Genomic DNA, 19,208 nt, shown 5'->3' with positions numbered 1-19,208 from the left:
ATTTGTAACAAACAAAACCATTTCATTCAACAAAATAAAAATAAATGCTAATAATTAGGCAAATAGCATATGTTACACTACTAAACACAGCATTAAATGTTCTCAAACTGACAAAAGTTATTAACATATGTAACTGTCTCTTTTTTCTATACAATTGTATATCATAAGGAAAAAAATAAGAAAATTAATTGATTCAAGGTTGATGACAGTTTTTGATGACAGTCTGCAATATGAAAAAACTCTGATGAGGATCTTTTTTTTAAAAAAAAGAATATTTTCCTGTTTTATTTCAAAAGTCTTTTTTTAAAAAATTTTTTAAAAAATAATTTTAATGAACATTTACAGAGAATTTGGATTTCCATTCATTCATTGCTGCACTTCTCTACCCGCCCAGCCCTCTACTCCCGCCCCCCAGTTCGCTCCTCTCTCTGATGAGGATCTTATTGAAATGGGGGAAGAAGAAGAGAGGGGGCAAAATGTACAACAATGAATGAATGAAAATCTAACTTTTCTGTAAACTTGGGTTAAAAATAATAATTAAAATTAAATTATTAAAAAAAGAAATGATACATGATACAATTATAAGAGCTGAAATTTACCTGTGTCATATAAAACAATAATATTTTCCAGAATTAGATTATATATTTAGATATATGTTATCTGTTAGCACTGGAAGTTATAGGGCAGGAGATCTTGATTTTTGCTTCAATTAGAACCACAAAATAACTACAGCCTATCACATTTAAAATTAATAACTATTAGTAATATTTCTTTTACTCTAAGAGTCAAGATTCAAAATCAACCAACTTCTTCTTAAATTTACCCCATTTCTTCCTTTAAATTTAGTTCAACAAGTGTATCCTAATAACCTATATATCTAGTATACTCAAATTCTAACATACATACGGTAGTATAGTATATTAGACTGGACTTTTTAATTTCAAATCTTTCTGCAATTTGGTTGAAATTTTACATTTAAATTTATTTGACATGAAAAGCAGTCTCTGGCTGATAAAAAAAATTTCATTTACCCATGGATATACTTGCTGTTCTGTGTAGATATATGTATTATAGTTAACTTAAAATGTCCCACATAAAAGTATTCTTAATATTTTAGAAAACTAATTATAACTTTAACCAATGAGTATTAGCATATGAAGAAAAACCAGAAAACTTTTTAAAAAAATTCTGGTATCTACTGTAATTTTTTAATAAAACATTGGCAGGTATCTACTGCAATTATTTAATAAAACATTGGTTAATATTAAAGTTGAGACTGTAGATATTTATTTAAAAAATAGTCATTTAACTAAGTAAAATAGAAAAGATATAATTACTAGTTTTCCCTCCAGTTTGTACGTAAGTAATTTAGTTTTACCTTGGCTTTTGTCTCTGCTTTCTCCAATATCAGTGCTTGTAGTTGCAATTGTATCAGCTAAAGCCATTAAAGACATCTGCTCCATCCGGCTAAGTCCTGGTAAACTAGAATGAAGTAAGTGGCCAGAAAGAACCTGCGCATGTTCAGGACCAAAGTAAGTTGGACTATACTGTGAAAGGTCAATAACTCTGGGCTTCACATTATCTTCATCTGTTTCAAACACCTGACTATCAGAAGTTAGGACTGAGCTCTGAAAAAGTTCATCGTAATTTTCATTTGATAATTGGCTTGCTTTATTTAATGTACTCTGGTTACTAGATTTTTCCAAAGCTGAACAACTATCATCATCTGCTGCAAGCAAAGAATATAAAGGAAGTGGAGGAACAGAATCTATTTCTGTGTAGTCGGTACTTTCATTCTTGTTGAATGCCTGTGGGTCTCTGCTAGTGCTCCCAGAAGCACTGATGGTTAGAGATCGAAGGCGGCGTTCATGATTGGATTCAGCTTCGTTCAGAGCCACAACTTCTCCAGCAATACACTTTACGAGATGTGACAGGATAGCCTTTGCTCTCCGAACTTTGCCAAGATCCATGAGTTCTAAAAGCTGCAAAGGATGGTACTGAGGTAAAGTTGGGGAAAGCGCATGAGCTGCTTCAAAGAGACCAGAATCTTCTATATCTAATGAAGGATCAAATGCACTTTTCTTTCCACAAATTTTTTGTGCAAGACTAGTCATAGATCGAGTCAGAGGTTTTTTTGGAGGTTGTAGCCCAAAACTTGATGAATTACTCTGTTTTATTAAACTTACTATAGATGGTGTACTTCCATTGTATGAATCTGTAATAACAGGTTCTTGTTTAGAAGATGGCTGCCATTGGGAATATACATGCATTTCACAGTCCATTCCTACCACAAGGATGCCATCCCGAACCCAAGATAAAGAAACAGGAAAAGGTGGGAAGCCTTCCACAGAGGAAATCAAGTCCACACTTCGAAGGAGTACAAACTTAGAAATAGGGGCAACTTTAGCATTTTCCCAAAGTGGAAAAGCCAGGCTTTCTTTACCTGTCTGTTCTTGTACTTTGCCTACTACAGGTCCATACATAAAAAGTTTTGATCCTATTCCTACAGTCAGGATATGAGAACCATCTTCTCTAGACACCCAGTCTAAGTGAACTAAGTGCTTTGTGTTTGACGTGATACTTTCTTTACTGGATAAGTACATCTCTTGTTTATTATAGGCCACTAAATTGCTATCAATACTTATGCCAGAATCTAATACTGTGCTTAATTCATCCAAATGAATTGTCTGCTCAAGAATCCAACATGATCCTCCTGTAGACTCACATTCAAAAATACTAACATGCATCATAAAGTCCTGAGAAGATCTACTAGTATATGCAGGCTGTTTATAAGCTACTGCTAAACGATTTGTATGCGCACAGCTGACCTCTATAGGTCTACCAGGAACAGATATACTACTATTGCTTTGAAGTCCATCTTCAATAAGTAATGGCCATTCTTCCCAAATGTAGACAAGGTCCAATTTTCCATTCTTTGGTATAGCAGCTTCTCCACTTGTAACTCTGCATCTCCAGAACCTCACTTTTTCATCTGAACATGAAGTTGCCAATAAGTAAGGAGCACTACACACAGGATATATAGAAGATGAACTCAGATGTCCTAAAATGAAAATAACTCATTAACAAGATGTCAGCTTTAAATACTTTTGTTTTCACTTACTACATGTTTTAGTCCTTTTGTATGAACTACTTTTAAGAACATGACAGTATTTTAAGGATTAACAAAATCAGTAAGAGGCTTTAATGAGAACAAAAATATATATAAGCAGAATACTATTATAAAAACTTATAGAATTTAATTAATAATTTGCTTCAATTCTTTAATTTTATAGCTTAGAATTCTTGACCAAACAAAATAACTCTTGTACTCAAATTCAGCAGCTGGGCTGTAAAATTTTAAAAAATATTCAAAAGAATACAGTAATGTTTCAAAATGATGCAATAAGCAACATTCATTATCATTCAGAAAAGACCAAGTTCTTGAAGTAATAACAATATAGAAAAATAAAAAATATACAATGTAATCAGGTAAGGATAAAAAAGTAGTGGGAGAAAACAATGACTGATATTTCACTATAAAAGTGAAAGAAAACGAAGATAAAATGATGGAATTTTTGTCTTGATATTCTTGATTCCTTTAATAGTGACTTTTAATGTTCTCAGAACATGAAAATCCCTGAAGGTATGTTAAAACAGACTACTGACTGCACTCCAGAATTTGTGAACCAGTAGCTGTGGAGCAGGGCCAAATAATTTTCATTTTTTAACAAGGATCTAGGGATTAATACAGAGAATCACTTTCCTTGAATAGAGGTAAGCCAAAACAGCGGAAACTACACAGAAAATTGTTCTAAATACATGCCTCCAAATAGCCAATGCTGTCTGAAAGCCAATGCTATCGGAGTCAGCAAATAAGACATAACCATTTACCCTCTCTGCCCTAGAAACTTTAGGCTTCTCTTTTGAAAATTTGTTTTAGAAATAAGTATTTAAAACTAAAATGGCTGACAAATATCAAAGTAGTATGAAAAATTTGTTTTCAATGTTATTGTTAGGTGTTATTTAGTTTACTCCAATTAATACCAATACGACATACAACTGAACATTCAAGTAGTTTTCAATGAATGGTATTTTAAATACATTTTTTCCATTTGTGAATTGTGTGGATTTAAAAGGAGGTAGTTGTAAACACTTGGTCAACACTAATGGATTCCAAAGTCTGATTACTTTCTTTCCACAAAATTTACAAACCTGCTGATGGCTTAACACTTATTATCTCAACTCCTTCTGGTAAATTTAATTCTTGGCTATAAACCATTTCTGAAGAAAGTGTCAACCTGCTGGTACTTTGGAGATTTGCTCTGCAAGCTTGATACTTCTGAGAAAAAGGAGATTTGATCTTCTCTGGAGAAGAAAAATGTTCTTTTTGCTGCCAAACTGCTTCTGGTAATTCTGTATCTATTTTCTCATCTATAAAATATTACAAAAAGAACCAATAAGGGGAGGGGGAACTCAATAAATGACACACTACAAAAAACCCATTTATAATTTATAACTTCTTTATAAAAGATCAGAAGTTAATATATCAATATTATTTTTTGTTTTTATCATTATTATTTTAATACTAGTTTATCTACATTTCTTGGCTTTAATGATATTGTTTGATAATTTCCACACTTGTTGGGTCACCTTTATTTGGAATGGGAACAAATATTCATCTTTTCCAGTCAGTTGGCCAGCTGGCTGTCCTCTAGATTTCTTGGCACAACTTAGCAAATCCAGGGCAGCGCCTGTTTGTTGAAATAAATCAACTGGTATGCTGTCAACTCCTGGAGCCTTGTTTTTTGCCAATTCCTTCAGAGCAACTTGAACTTCCTCTTCATTACCATAGGCTCTTGCTCAAATGTTATTTCATGAAATTCCTCTGTCAGCCAATTCCTTCTGATACAGTGACTCTGTGTACTCCTTCCATTATCTTTTGATACTTCCTGGATCATCCAACATTTTACCCAAAGTATCCTTAAGTATTGCCACCAGAGGCTTGATTTTTTAAAAAAAATTTATTATTAATTTCAATGAAAATTTACAGAGACTTTGGATTTCCATTCATTCATTGTTGTACTTTTTCCCCTTCTAACCCTCCCCCTGGTACACTACCCTCTTGGAAAAGTAAAATTCTTTCATTGTTTTACAAACACTCCCCCAGGTCCACTCAACTATGCAGCCTTCGCTCTGGACTCCTGTCATGACAAAAATATCTAATCGCATATCCCTTTTAAACAGTTTTCTCCCTTATCTGTTTCAATGTAGTACACATTATTGAACCCATCTTTTTCAGTCTCCCCTCAAACCCGACGTCAGTCCCGTTTTACAACAATGGCCTCATGCAATATTTGTCCTTTGTAACTGAGATACTTCACTCAGCATCATGTCCTTCAGGGTCACCCATTTTGAATAATATTGCTTGAGTTCCTTGTTTTTCAATGCAGCATACTATTCCATTATGTGAACATACCACAGCTTCTCTATCCATTCGTTTGTTGATGGGCACTTAGGTCGTTTCTAACTCTTTGCTATTGTGAACAAAGCCGCAATAAACGTGGGTGTATATATATGTGCTTGGATGTCAGTTATGGTCTCTTTGGGGGTATATTCCCAGTAGTGGAATTGCTGGGTCAAATGGTATCTCTATTTGCAACTTTTTGAGAAAGTGCCATAATGCCTTCCACAATGGTTGCACCATTTTACACTCCCACCAACAGTGAATAAGGGTTCCAGTTTCTCCACAACCTTGCCAGCATTTGTTGCTTGCTGTTCTGTTAAATTTTGCTATTCTGACTAGGGTGAGATGATATCTCATAGTTGTTTTAATTTGCATTTCTCTTAGAGCTACGGACTTTGAACATTTCTTCATGTGCTTGTTAGCCATCTGAATGTCTTCTTTGGTGAGGTGTCTGTTCATATCCTGTGCCCATTTTTCTATTGGATTATGTACCTTTATCTTGTTGTGGTGTTGAATTTGTTTTTCAACTCCTTCAGCTTAAGAAATGCTGTGCGAGTTTGGCCCTTTTGTTTTTCTGGCTCCAGCTCTCTGCACAATACATTGTATTATCTTGCTTTGTCATCCTGAGCTACCTTTTGAAATTTTCTGCTCAGCTCCTTGATTTCTTCCTTTAGCTTTGGCTTCTTGGTGCTCTAATGCAATACTCAAGAGTCTTATCTGACACCCATCTAGGTCTTTTCTTCTTCTTCAGCCTTTGTAATCATCTTCTGCATTCTTCATGGGCGATTTTCTTGATACCCTCCCAGAGCTGAACAGAGAACTGCCAGATGTGCAGGCTGGATTTAGAAGAGGTCGTGGTACTAGGGATATTATAGCTATTGTTAGATGGATCTTGGCAGAAAGCAGAGAATACCAGAAGAATGTCTATCTGTGCTTCACTGACTATGCAAAGGCTTTTGACTGTGTGGATCACAACAAGCTGTGGCTGACTCTGAGAAGGATGGGAATCCCAGGACATTAGACTGTGCTACTGTGAAATGTATACTTGGATCAAGAGGCAGTTGTCAGAACAGATAAGGAGACACTACATGGTTCAAAATCAAGAATGGGGTCCGTCAGGGATGTATTTTGTCTTCACGCCTTTTCAATCTGTATGCAGAACAGATCATCCGAGACGCTGGGCTGTATGAGGAGGAATGTGGCATTAGGATTGGTGGAAAAATCATCAACAACCTGCGTTATGCAGATGACACAACTCTCCTTGCTAAAACTGAGGAGGACCTGAAGCGCTTGCTGCAGAAGGTCAAGGACTGCAGCCTTCAATATGGATTGAAGCTCAACATCAAGAAAACAAAGATTCTCACCACTGGACCAATTGGCAGCATCAGTATGGATGGTGAAGAGATTGAGATAGTGAACAGTTTTAGTTTATTTGGTTCCACAGTCAACACTCTTGGTAACAGCAGTCAGGAAATCAAGATACAAATTGCATTGGGAAAGTCAGCTGTAAGGGACCTCTCAAGAGTACTGAAGAGCAACGACATCAGGCTGGAGACTAAGGTGCTCCTGATCCAGGCTACAGTCTTTGCAATTACATGCTATGCATCAGAGAGTTGGACAGTGAATAGGGAGGGATGACAGAAAGAGAATTGATGCCTTTGAGCTGTGGTGCTGGAGAAGAGTGTTGAATAGACCATGGACTGCTAGGAGAACAAACAGGTTTGTCCTGGAGAGGGTGAATCCAGAGTACTCCTTGGAGTCAAGGATTCTGAAGCTTCGTCTGACATATTTTGGGCACGTTGCAAGGAGGGACTGGTCTTTGAAGAGGGACATTATGTTTGGGAGAGTGGAGTGACAGTGCAGGAGAGGAAGACCCTCGATGAGATAGATCAATTCTGTGAGTGGAGTGGTGGGAATGAGTGTGTTTCAGACGGCAAGACTGGCACAGGATAGAACGATGTTTAGGGCTCTTGTACACAGGGTTGCTATGAGTCGCAAGTGACTCAATGGCACATAACAACAACAACAGTGTATTTATAAAATTCAAATACATTCGAATGTATCAATATTCTTTACAACAAGAAAATCAGAGCTCCTTTAGTTTCTGAATTAAAAAAAAAACCCTACACAATTATCACTACTCAACATGAAAGACTGACGGCTGAAAGGTCTAAACATGCCTAATTTATTACTTTATGGCTACTTAAATAGTTTAAGAAAATACATACCCAGTGAGACAGGAATGGATTTTAAATGTAAATTCCACATGTGTAACAATGAGCGGTTGTCCTGAGTACCCTCTATTACAATTAGGTAAAATTTTTCAGAAAATCTATTAGATGAGCTGCCTGTTGGTATTAATGATATTTTTTATGATTAACACAGATAAATGAGACAGTTTACTAAATATCTCAATTTAAAATAACAGAATTGAAATGTAAAAAGAGTTCAAATTTTTTTACTTAGGTTTCTACAGCATAGTAACTACAAACATAAGTGCTACAAGATAGTAACTTCAAAGAACATCTATATTGTTTTCAGGTGACTTCAAGCAGTTTCTAACTCATAGGGACATATCTATAACAGAACAAAACAGTGCCTGGCCCTACAAACATCCTCAGAAATCAAGTAAATGTAAAAATTTCCTGGCTATTTTAAGAAAAAGCAGGGGGGGAAAGTAGTTCCAAAGAGATTAAAACTAAATTAGAAATAGAATAATACTAGGAATGAAAGTGCTAGGGCAAACAGATACCATAGAAAAACCCCATCTTAATTCAGGAAGGTATTATCTTTGTTATTCTTAGGTGCCATTGGGTCAACTACAACCCTATGAACAAAAGATCTGAACTATGATTATTTAAAGATAATCTGATAATTAATAATGTTAACATTTTTATCAGTCTTTTTATATTAAAAGGAAGTATAATGAACATGCTGTTTGTATAAATAAGTCTTTCTTTTAGTACTTTTACTTCCCGTCCTTAGCATCCTTCCTTCATTATAAGAGTCTCTCAATAAAGTGTATTTGAACAGTTCATAAATTCTGAGGGAAAATGATAGAAGATAGTCAAAGCAATAATGGTAGGAAATTAGGCTTTCACTATTAAAGTGCAAAACTATAGAAGTACTTCTCAAAGAAGAAGAATATGGAAAAGATGGAATAGAAACAATATGGAAAACACAGAGTAATAAAAAAGTCTGAACAAGATGTAGGTATTGACATTATTTGAAGTTTGAAAACTTTAGAAATTATTAGTTAGGGCATTTGATCTTTAAATTAAAGACTTTTAACCTACTACATAAAATGATAGGTTTCCTAAAGATCAGAAAGTGATCTCAAGTGGTTAGATCCATCGGGAGTTGTGCTGCTAAACCAAACGATGAGCCTCTCTGGTAATTCAAATTCATTAGTAGCTACATGGGGGGAAAAAAGTACAATCTGTTTTGGTGCAATTTATAGCTTTAGAAACTTACTGGAGCGTCAGCAAATAGTTGGGTCTTGACTCAATGGCATTGAGTGAGAAAGTCAGAGGTGTCTATCATTTCAATTAATTTATACAGTACTAATGCACACAAAACCCACTCAATATGCTAATGATAAATATTTCTATTATGTTTTAAAAAGAGAATTAACAATCTCCCTCAATTTTTCATGTTATTTTCTTGTTAAGATAAAAAGATAGTGTTATTTGTGGTATCACAAACTTATAAAGAATAAGTTTAACTTCAAATAGGTAACATAAAATGTTCCAACAATTCATCTTTAAGGGCTTAATAAATTCTACATAGTCTCTTTACTTAAACTAAAAAGAAATTTTTACCTGCATCAGACAAAATGCTGTCCTTTTCCAAACTTTTCTTTTCAAGGTTATTAAAAATGAAGTCTTCTTGAAAAACATGAAGCAGTTGTGTTTTCCTGCCACACTGAATGCAAATAAACACTAATATAAGTTGGCATCTGTTATTTACCTAATGCTATGGAAGTCTTTAAGGAGCCTGGTGGTAAAGTACCTATCAGTTTGAACTGTCAATAGAAAGGCTGGTAAGCAAATCTACCAGCCACTCTGGGAGAAACACAGGCAGTGTCTGATAAATGTCTATATCCTTAAAACTCAATGTCAGATTAACATGCATTGGAATTGTCTCTACACAATTTGTTTACACTGGTTTACAGATTTTGGGTGGTACAAGCAAGTGGTAAACTTGTGTTCTAACCAAAAAAACCGGACAGTTTGAATTCACTCAGAGGTGTCTTGGAAGAAAGGCCTGGTGACCTTTCTGAAAAACCAGGCACTAAAAACCCCATGGACCACTGTTCTTCTACTGATACTCAAGGGGTCTGCCATGAGTGGGGGGTCAATTCAATGGCAAACAGGGGAGGGGGGAAGAGTAAGAAAAATAATACTTACAAGTTTGGTAATAGGATCCAATGAAATGATGCATCCTGGTCTGGCTGTTGATTGTTGGCTCACAATGTTAAATACTTCACCAACATACTTCTGATGTCCCCCCCAAAAAGAAAAAATCTCATTTACTAAACAATTAGAAGACAGTAACCTAAAAAGTAATAATTAAGTCCATATGAAACTAAAGTTCAAAAACTTGAAACAATAGTTATTCTTCTACCTTTACTCAAAGTTATTGTAGTGTGTTGTCAAGTTACTAAATTAAAAAAAGTAAAGTTTTGAAAGGTTCTTAATAATAACAACAACACAGAATCATTAACAATAAAAGCTCATTTGGCACAGAGAAAAACTAAATCAATACTTGTAACTGTGAGGGGGGAAATAAGTATTTTGTTTCTATAGATGTGTAGTGCTAACCTTAATCTTATGAAAGGGTCTAAGAAATAGTGCTTTTTAAAGATTAATTAAAAAGTTGGAGTGATGGATCTAAAAAAATAAACTAAAATATTTCTTATAAATGCTGATTTCCTGAAACATATAGGACTGCTGTATTTCAGATTTCACTGTTAACAACAGTGGCCAATTTGCAAGCTTTAGCATACTTGACTCATCAGCAGTATTCGGTCCCGGAGATCAATCTTTTACCCCAAAATGTTTTCTTGTCTTGAATCCAATTATATCACATTTATTCCACTTTTTTACAAAGGAGTAACAGAGGGTTTGAATCTTTTAACTATGTTTGACCCTTGATGTACAAAGGTTTGAACTTTCTGGGTCTGCCAAATACAGCCAGAAACGCACAATCTGGAAAGGATAAAATTGATGAATGGGACATTCTAGAGATTAAACACCTGTGCTCATCAAAAACATTTTCCAACAGAGTTAAGAAAACCTGCTGACTGCGAAAAAAAATTTGGCAATACCATTTCAGACAAGGGTCTCCTATCAAAAGTTTTCAGAATCCTACAGGGCCTTCACAAGATAAAGGCTGGCAACAAAATTAAAAAATGGGCAAAATACATGGAAAGAATTTTCACAGTGGAAGATATTCAGATGGCCAATAGCACATGAAGAAATGCTCAAAATCACTGGCAATAAGAGACAGATGCACATAAATACCACAATAGGATACCATCTTACTCCAGCAGCAGTAGCAAAGTTTAACTGGACAGCAAGTTATAAATTTTGGAGAGGGTTTGGCAAGATAGGAACTCTTATACATTGTTGGTGGGATTGTAAAATGACACAACCATTCTAGTAGGCAGTTTGGTGTTTCCTCAGAAAGCTGAAAAAGGAAATTCCATTTACCTAGCTTATTCCACTGCTTGGGATATACCCAGAGAAAATGAGAACTTACACTCATACTGAGACTTATACACCAGTGTTCATAGCAGCATCACTTACCATCGTAAGAACATGGAAACAGTCAAAATGTCTAACCACAATGAAATGAATTGAGAAATTATGGTACATTCACATGATGGAATACTACACAGCATGCAGAAGCAATTATTTTGTAAAAGTACTACCTAACTTGAGAGGGACTGGAGAGCATTATGCTAAGTGAACTAATTCAGTCCCATAAGGACAAATACTGTATAAGGTCATTACTGCAGAATATATATGAGTATCCAAGTCGGGGGGAGGGGTGGACAGAGGTGAGAAGGGGCGGAAGGTCGCGGTGGTGTGTGTTAATCAGAGGGCTGCATAATTTGATGGGTGGAGAGATGGGGTGGGTTAAGGAAAAGGGAAAGACACAATATAAAAAACAATGTATTCAAACTTTGTAAGTCAACCAGTATAAAAGAAAAATTTTATTAGGGGAAAAAAAAACCACAAAGCAAACCAACACTAAGTGACACTATTACCTCTATAGAACAGTTAGTCTCTAATTAATTTTGAAGATCCTTAAGAAGTGATCTCTCATATTTTTTCATCAAGTTGAGTGCAATAATGTAATCCACTAATAATACCATTTGAAGTGTCACTATTGGTGCTGGAAGTGCTCGAAGCAGAGAAAACTTGCGACATGCAGAAAAAAAGGTTAATTACTTGATATGATATGCACCCATAGGTTTGCAAAATGCAGCTGTGGCTGCCCACCATTTCAAGATAGATAAATCCAGAATAAAGACTATTGTAAGCAAAGTAAAGAAACTGGTGGAGCCATAGCTAAAGTATGCCAGCAGGAATGAAAAACATGTACTTATATTTTGTGGAATCTCTTTTTATCTCAGGTTAAAAGTGTAGCTTATATGCAGAGTAACATATAATATATAATAATGTATATGTTCATAGAGTGTTTATGACATCAACAGGCTTCTGGTCAACAGCAGGCCCTTAGTTGTTAAGTATCTGGGGTGTCAAAAGTTTTACACGGACTTTAATTCCATAGAGGATGGTGCCCCAAGTTGTTCAAGCTATATAGTCTCTCTCAGCGATTTCATCCAACTTCAGAGCATTAAATCTAGAGATTGGTAATTAGTAATTTGTAATGGATCTCTCCCCAAACTAACCTAGATATAAACAGGCATCTCAAAATTGACATATCCTTCACCAAATTCTAGAATCCACCTGCCTCTCCAAACCTGCCCCTTCTAGAGTTCCTTCTAAAGTCTTCCTCATGACAACCTAATTCTTCCTATTGCTCAGAGACCTTGGGAATCATCTTTTTCATCTCTCTTTCTCTCTCTCTCTCTCTCACACATACACACACACACACATACACACACACAGACCAATCCTGACTATTCAGTGTTAAAGCATATCAAGAATTTGATCAAATCTTAGCTTCTCTATTGCTACTACTCCAATCCAAATCTCTCTGTCTCTCCTGGACTACTGCAATAGTTCCTAAGTGGTCTCTGATTCCACTTCTGCTTCTCAGATACAATCTACAATCAACAACCACAGTTGCGGCTTCTTTCAAAACCTACATAAGATCCTATCAATCACTCTCTCCAAAGGGTTCCAAGTCAATTAAGTAAAAGTTAGTCACCACCACGATCTAAGAGGCCTAACATGATCTGGCCAGGTAACTTCTGACTTTATCTTCAACTACTCCCCACCTCAATTAGTCTAGCTACAAAGTCCTCCCTGCTGTTCCTGTATATACGAGGCATGACCTGACCTGTGGATCTTTGTTCTAGTTGTTTCTCTATTTTTCTTCTAAATATCTAAGAAGACTTAGTGGAATTAACAGGCAAATTCATGGTTGCTAACTTAAAGTTTGGGAGGTTAAACTCAACTGGGCCTCTTCAGAAGCAAAGACCAGGCAATCTGCTCCCATAAAGATTACCCTATGGAGGTGTCCTAACCTGCACTACAGGATCATCATGAGTTATGATCAACTCCATGGCATGCTAACAACAAGAACAATAAACATACACAAAACTAGCCCTCTTACCTCCCTCAGATTTTTACTTAAATGTGACTATCTGTGATGTTTTCCCTGGCCACACCCTGGTACTTTCTTCTTCATTTCAAACATTGGTTCTCTCCATGTATTTCTAAACTTTCCCTCTTTCCTTAATGTTCTCATTACTATAATATATCTTTCATAATAATAGATTTGTCTATTTTATTCACATCTTAATTCCCAGTGTTTAAATCCACAACTGATACATAGAAACTCACTGGCATCAAGTCATAACTGACTGACAGCTGACACTTCAGTGGGTTTCTGAAGTTGTAAATCACGTGGAAGGAGACTGTTAATCTTTCTCCTAAAGGCCCTCAATAAACAAAAGTATTTCTGCTATGTAAATGCTTCTTTAAAACCTTGCATTCTGCAAAATCACAAAGTAAAAACACATGGGAACAGCAGTAGCAGAAACTGCTAAAACATTCAATTTCTAAAGGAGAACATTAACAAAACCAGAAACTGATAGCTGGTAAGATGGCTTGAACATCCTAAAAAGACTCAATCATTTTCACTGTGGATGCTGAATCAAACTAGATCCAGAGGCTCCAACAGTGAACAGCTGAGAGCCTCACCCTGTCAAAACCTGGTCCTTTGTTCATTAGTCTCTACATCCATGTGCATCAGCTTTTACCACTGATAACCAGATGAGTCATTTCCTTGATTTTTCTTAGTGTCTGTGAGACTTTCCAGCCAGTTACAAAACCAAGAGACATAGATGGTATTGAAAGGGCTGAGAGGAGAAGGAATAATTGATGTTAGGACAGATGGAATGGTACAGATGTTTGAAAATGTTGGACACGTGGGACATTCTTAACCTCAACCTTACAGAAACCAGTTTTGTACTCACCTTTGTAAAAGAAATTATTAATGTAGTTAGTCATTAAAAAGGTTTGCAATGGTGTTGAAAAGATTCTTGCCTGTATTTCAAGCAAGTTGGAACATGACTTCCTCACTACATACATATCTATTAAGCAAGAAGTGTTAGAGAAACACATGTTCTAAAAAAAACAACCTACTACTCGTTGATGAATGAAAGAAATATATTAACTTTTTCAAGGACATAAAACTATAAGGGAACCATAAAAATGTACCCAAAAAAACCACAACAGAAGAACCACAAAGGATAGTGACCTATAACAAATTATACCACAATATATAACATGCCTTATACTTCCAAATGAAATATGTAAAAACATAAAAAAATTGATTACTTACAGAAATGTCAGGGTTTGAAAGCTCATATAAAAGTTTCTTAGCATCAATAACAGCTTCATATAGTCTCAGGTATTGTCCATCACTAGCTACAAAGCATGCACTAGGGGAGTTGCAGTATGCACCTAGAAAGAATTTATAAACAGTTAAAACTTAACAACTTAGGGAGAACGTAAAAACTAGAAAAATCAGTATTACATGAGTAAAAACTATAATGCTTACCTAAACAGTAACTGGGTATAAGAGTGGGCAGCCATGCCACATTGGAAAAGGCAGAAACGTGAAGAGAATTAATCCGGGCAAGCTCAGAAACACCTCCAGAAAAAGATAATGGCCCAACTGGATCAACCCTCCAAAGAATAAGTTCACTATAAACTGCATTAGGGTCTTGAAACTCCACATCAGAGGTGTTTTTATTTTGTTGTCCCAAAGAACATTCTTTAATATTGACAGTATCATAAGGTTGTTTTCCACTATCAACATCTGGTGTCCTTAATGCATTATGGTGTGATGTTGTTAGTAATAATGGTAATACTGAGTGGCAAGCTAAATCATTAAGATGAAAGCGATGGCCACAATATCGGGATTTGTGAGAAATACTGAGAACTGTAGAAAAAGCAGATTCCTCGGCAAAACTGACCAGCCACTGATTGAGAGAACCATCAGCATGCTTTGAAATCATCATAACATTTGGAGTGAAAATACTTAATTTTAAACTATTAGTTGATTTACTGTGACCAGAAGAAATAAGCATTGATGTGGAATGTGTGAGACTAGAAGGTTTTTGTTTGCCTTGCTGAATAGCCAAGTCAACATTCTTAGTACAGGCATACATCACTATGCTTTTACAGAGAGAGTTCGCATCACCAGTAGGGAACGCTACAGGAATTCTGGAAACAAAGGACACCTAAAATTAAGAAAGCAAAAATTAGAATATGAAAATAAACACAGTGATATTAAATGTACCATTTTTAAGGAAAATAAAAGTGGTTAAAGGAAACATTTAACAAGTTAGTTCTTCAGAGATCATAATTATATTACCTGAACTTGACGAAACATACCAGGCTGGTATTCATCCAGCCAATCCACATGCCAAACCAGCAAAGAACCATCCACGGGATGAATACTGAATAACATATCTGCATTTTTACTCCATTCAGATAGAAGTACTTCAATCTGATGATCAATGGCAGCAGACGGTAATGGTACAAAACTCGAGTTTGGTACTATTTTATCACTTCCCAATTCCTTTTTTTCCTGATTTATTTTCAGATCATCAACCTCATAATCCATTTCTAGAAGCAAAAGAGTTATGAACCAATTAAATACAATTACACTATTCCTGTAACTTAAGAAGTATCTTTAAAATGCATCTAAGTATAAAGGGGGAAAAAAATCTCTAAAATCCTATAAATTTCACATTAAGAAGAAATGAGCTCCCTTTTAAAAATACCTTTGCTGAAGGCAGCTTATAGGGCTGAGTCAGCAGACTGTCAATAATAATAATAATAAATGATCAGTTTCTTGCTACAATGTCAGAACTGACACATCACTGACCCTAGAGCAGATTTTCAGAGGCTATAAACTACATGGGAGATGACTATCCCCTTGGAGCCACACAGGGTATCTGAAATGCCAGAGAGGTTTGGCCTTTGAGTTAGCACAACTCTGTATGAAATATACTACTAGTGCTCCTTCAGCATCTAATTAAAAATAAATCTGTAGACTAAAACACAAAAAAGAAACTTTTAAAAAAACATTTATGAACCCAAACTGTAGCAAATTCATGCTCTCATTCATTAGTGTATCTAGTCAGGGAGAGAACTGACTCTAGGACTAGTATGACTAGTTCCTGTCAATGGAATGTGAATGGAAGTCAAATATATCAAGGCAATTAAGAAAGAGCTATGCATGTCCTTCATCTGTTTTTGATCTTAAGTGTTCTCTCTATTAAAGGCGGTAGATAAAAGAAATAAGTTTTAAGAGCAGTATTTTACAAAATTTCACGTGCATATAAATCATCTGGGAAATTTTGTCAATTTGCATATTTTGGATGAGTAAATATAGGTGGAATCTGCAGTTCTTAATTTTTAACAAGCTCTCCAGCAATCCGCAGATTCTTCTTCCCATAGTTGGCTTACAGACCCCACAAGAATGAGTAAGTCTAATTTCTCTGTTACTTTTACATAAGAAATAGACTAGGAACAGAAATACTTACATTAATTATAGAAATAATTATTATTATTATATATAGAAATAATTATTAAATAAGCTAGCCCTTAATATTAAGCCATTTGAAGTTTATGTCTAAAAAGAACTAGGATTACTCCAATATTAAAATCATTAATATTTTTTTAAAAATGAAAGTTTTTCATTCTTTTACCTTCATCAGATTTTAGATCAGCTTGATTACAGTCTTCTACACTGGCCTCAGAAGATAGTTGTTCAAAATTTTTTCTAAGTTGCTGTAAAAAGACTTCCATGGATAAAGTGAAATGCAACTCTTTATTATTTAGCCAGTGTACCACAAAAGGTCCACTCTTCTCTTCATTTTCATTGAGACTTAGAGATGTAATAGAAGGAAGTAAGGGGATATCTATGAAAAAAAAGTACAAAATAAATATTTCTACTACTCTAGCACAGAAAGAAAATATCCAGGTTTCATATTGTTAATACTGTTTACTATTACAGTTATTATTAAGACTCTAAATAAGTATCCCAAAAATTAGAATGCTCCTTGGAAGCAAGGATGACAAGACTTCATTTCACATACTTCGGGTATATGATCAGGAGGGACCAAATACTGAAGGTGTGGTGTTAGCCTGAAGTTGGCTTTTTTTTAGCCATTACTTACTATTAGCTCCCTCTGGTATCCAGCTACCTTAACAGCAGAAACCTAGTCTTGCAAATCATCAACAGCTGTGGAAATAGGAGAAGAGAAAGAGTGCTTCCCACATTGACAAGATTTGAGGCAAGACAGACTTGTGGTAGTAAGCCTTGAAGAAGACTGGAGCAAGACTGTGGTGAGAGCAAGACCCTGGTGATCGTGGTGGAGAGACAATGGCACTGCTGTGGAGAAATTGTGGGATGGTGTGAACTGAGGCTTCTTGTATTTGTGCTGGCCTCAGTTAAAGGTTTTTGCAGTTCTTGCTGGATCCTTCAAGGAGAAGCTGACTTAGAACGGCTGTAAGGCAACCCCTGCTGAATGATTTGGATTTGACTGCTGAAATGAAAAAAGAAAAAAAAAAAAGCCTGGACTAATTGGGGAATTGTGCCTTGGAACTTGAGCTAAAGCCTAGACTTGTATCGGGTGATATTCTTTTCCTCCTCCACTCCAACTTACTTCCCTAACAAACCCCATTCTTAGTACTCCAACTATAAGTACGTGAGTCAACAGCAAATTAATGACTCTCTTGCTGTTGGTGTGGCTCTAAAGGCAACATGGGGCTGTGCTTTGGGCTTTTTGTCGGCTTTCTGCTCTGGGGCAGTGCTATTCTCACTCCCTCTGGCCCTTTCAGAGATACGTTCATGGCCCTGTGCATCTATGTTCCATTTTCTCCTCTTTAGACATAAGGATATCATGCTTGGTAAAGAAGAAAAATCCCACTGCCTTGGAGTTGTTCCAATCCACTGTGAGCCTTCTTTGGGCTTCTGAGACTATAAATCTAAACAGAAGAAGAATGTTCATCTTTACTCTGAGGAGTGTTGGGTGAATCTGAACAGCTGATCTGTTAGTAGAACAGGAGTTTATGTGCTACTCCACCAGAGCTCCATTGGTACCACCAGAGATCAGTGAAAAAGAAGATTCTAAATGCATTTGATTGACAAAATGGCTGCAATCATGGGCTCAAGCATGGCAGTGATTGTGAGGGTGGGCAGAACCAGGCAATGTTTGGCACATGATGATAACAGAAGCTTTTTTTTTTAACTTAATAGACTGATATATCAATTTCACTAATGGCCTTATCCATCTAAGACACTGCATTCCTTATTTACAGCATTAGTAACCAAATTGATGTTGGAAAGTATATAATTAAGAATTCTATCTAATTCTCCAGAAAGGAACTTAGGGAAGACAAATTCAATTGTCTGCTCACCCAACTAAAAAGAATCTGACGAAATAAAATTATGTAAGAAATCTTCACAGAAAGAGTGGAAGAAGTAGAAGAGAACATGCTTTATTTCCTCTCCTATACCTAGTCTATTCATGCACAAGTAAGTGAGGTCAAATCTTACTTAACCAAGCTTTGAAAAGGATCATTCAATATTTTGCTTTGATTTGGTCTACATGTATTAATTTTTTTACAGAAATTTATCCTCTAAAGAAAGGTTTTAACGATTTCACTAGAAGGCAGAGAAGAAGGCACACAGAACTTAGGGTTCTTTTTGCTAATATCCCTTCAGCATTTTCTAATAAATGAAATCTCAAGGTTCTTTATAATATTGTTCTTTACTCAGCAGACGTCTTCAAAGTTATTCTACCAAGTTAAGAGTTACTCCTGGAAAGAAAATGGAATTTTCCTTTTGAATTCCTGTATGTTGTTGTTGTTGTTATGTGCCGTCGAGTCGTTTCCGACTCATAGCGACCCTATGCACAACAGTCCTAAACCCTGCTCTATCCTGCGCCAACCGCACCGCCTCTGACACACCCATCCCGATTACCCCAGTCACTGAATCAATCCATCTCATAGAGGGTCTTCCC

General features: G+C 35.8%; 1 protein-coding gene across 1 annotated transcript in view; it reads right to left on the bottom strand.

The window, feature by feature from the left end:
* DMXL1 (Dmx-like 1) overlaps positions 1-19,208 on the bottom strand; it is a 207,688-nt gene that overhangs the window by 125,874 nt on the left and 62,606 nt on the right. The window contains exons 10-18 of the mRNA XM_006885987.1: positions 16,890-17,102; positions 15,548-15,801; positions 14,729-15,413; positions 14,510-14,631; positions 9,874-9,963; positions 9,286-9,388; positions 7,693-7,812; positions 4,213-4,431; positions 1,379-3,061 (exon numbers count right to left, since the gene is read on the bottom strand). Of these exons, the coding sequence (XP_006886049.1) occupies positions 1,379-3,061; positions 4,213-4,431; positions 7,693-7,812; positions 9,286-9,388; positions 9,874-9,963; positions 14,510-14,631; positions 14,729-15,413; positions 15,548-15,801; positions 16,890-17,102 (3,489 nt within the window). The remainder of the gene's footprint in view (positions 1-1,378; positions 3,062-4,212; positions 4,432-7,692; positions 7,813-9,285; positions 9,389-9,873; positions 9,964-14,509; positions 14,632-14,728; positions 15,414-15,547; positions 15,802-16,889; positions 17,103-19,208) is intronic.

Source organism: Elephantulus edwardii, unplaced genomic scaffold (assembly GCF_000299155.1).
Source record: "Elephantulus edwardii isolate Elephantulus edwardi_28Jun2011 unplaced genomic scaffold, EleEdw1.0 scaffold00046, whole genome shotgun sequence".
In the NCBI taxonomy this organism is placed as follows: Eukaryota; Metazoa; Chordata; class Mammalia; order Macroscelidea; family Macroscelididae; genus Elephantulus; species Elephantulus edwardii.
The sequence above is the reverse complement of the archived record's forward strand: the minus strand, read 5'-3'. Positions and strand labels throughout refer to the sequence as shown.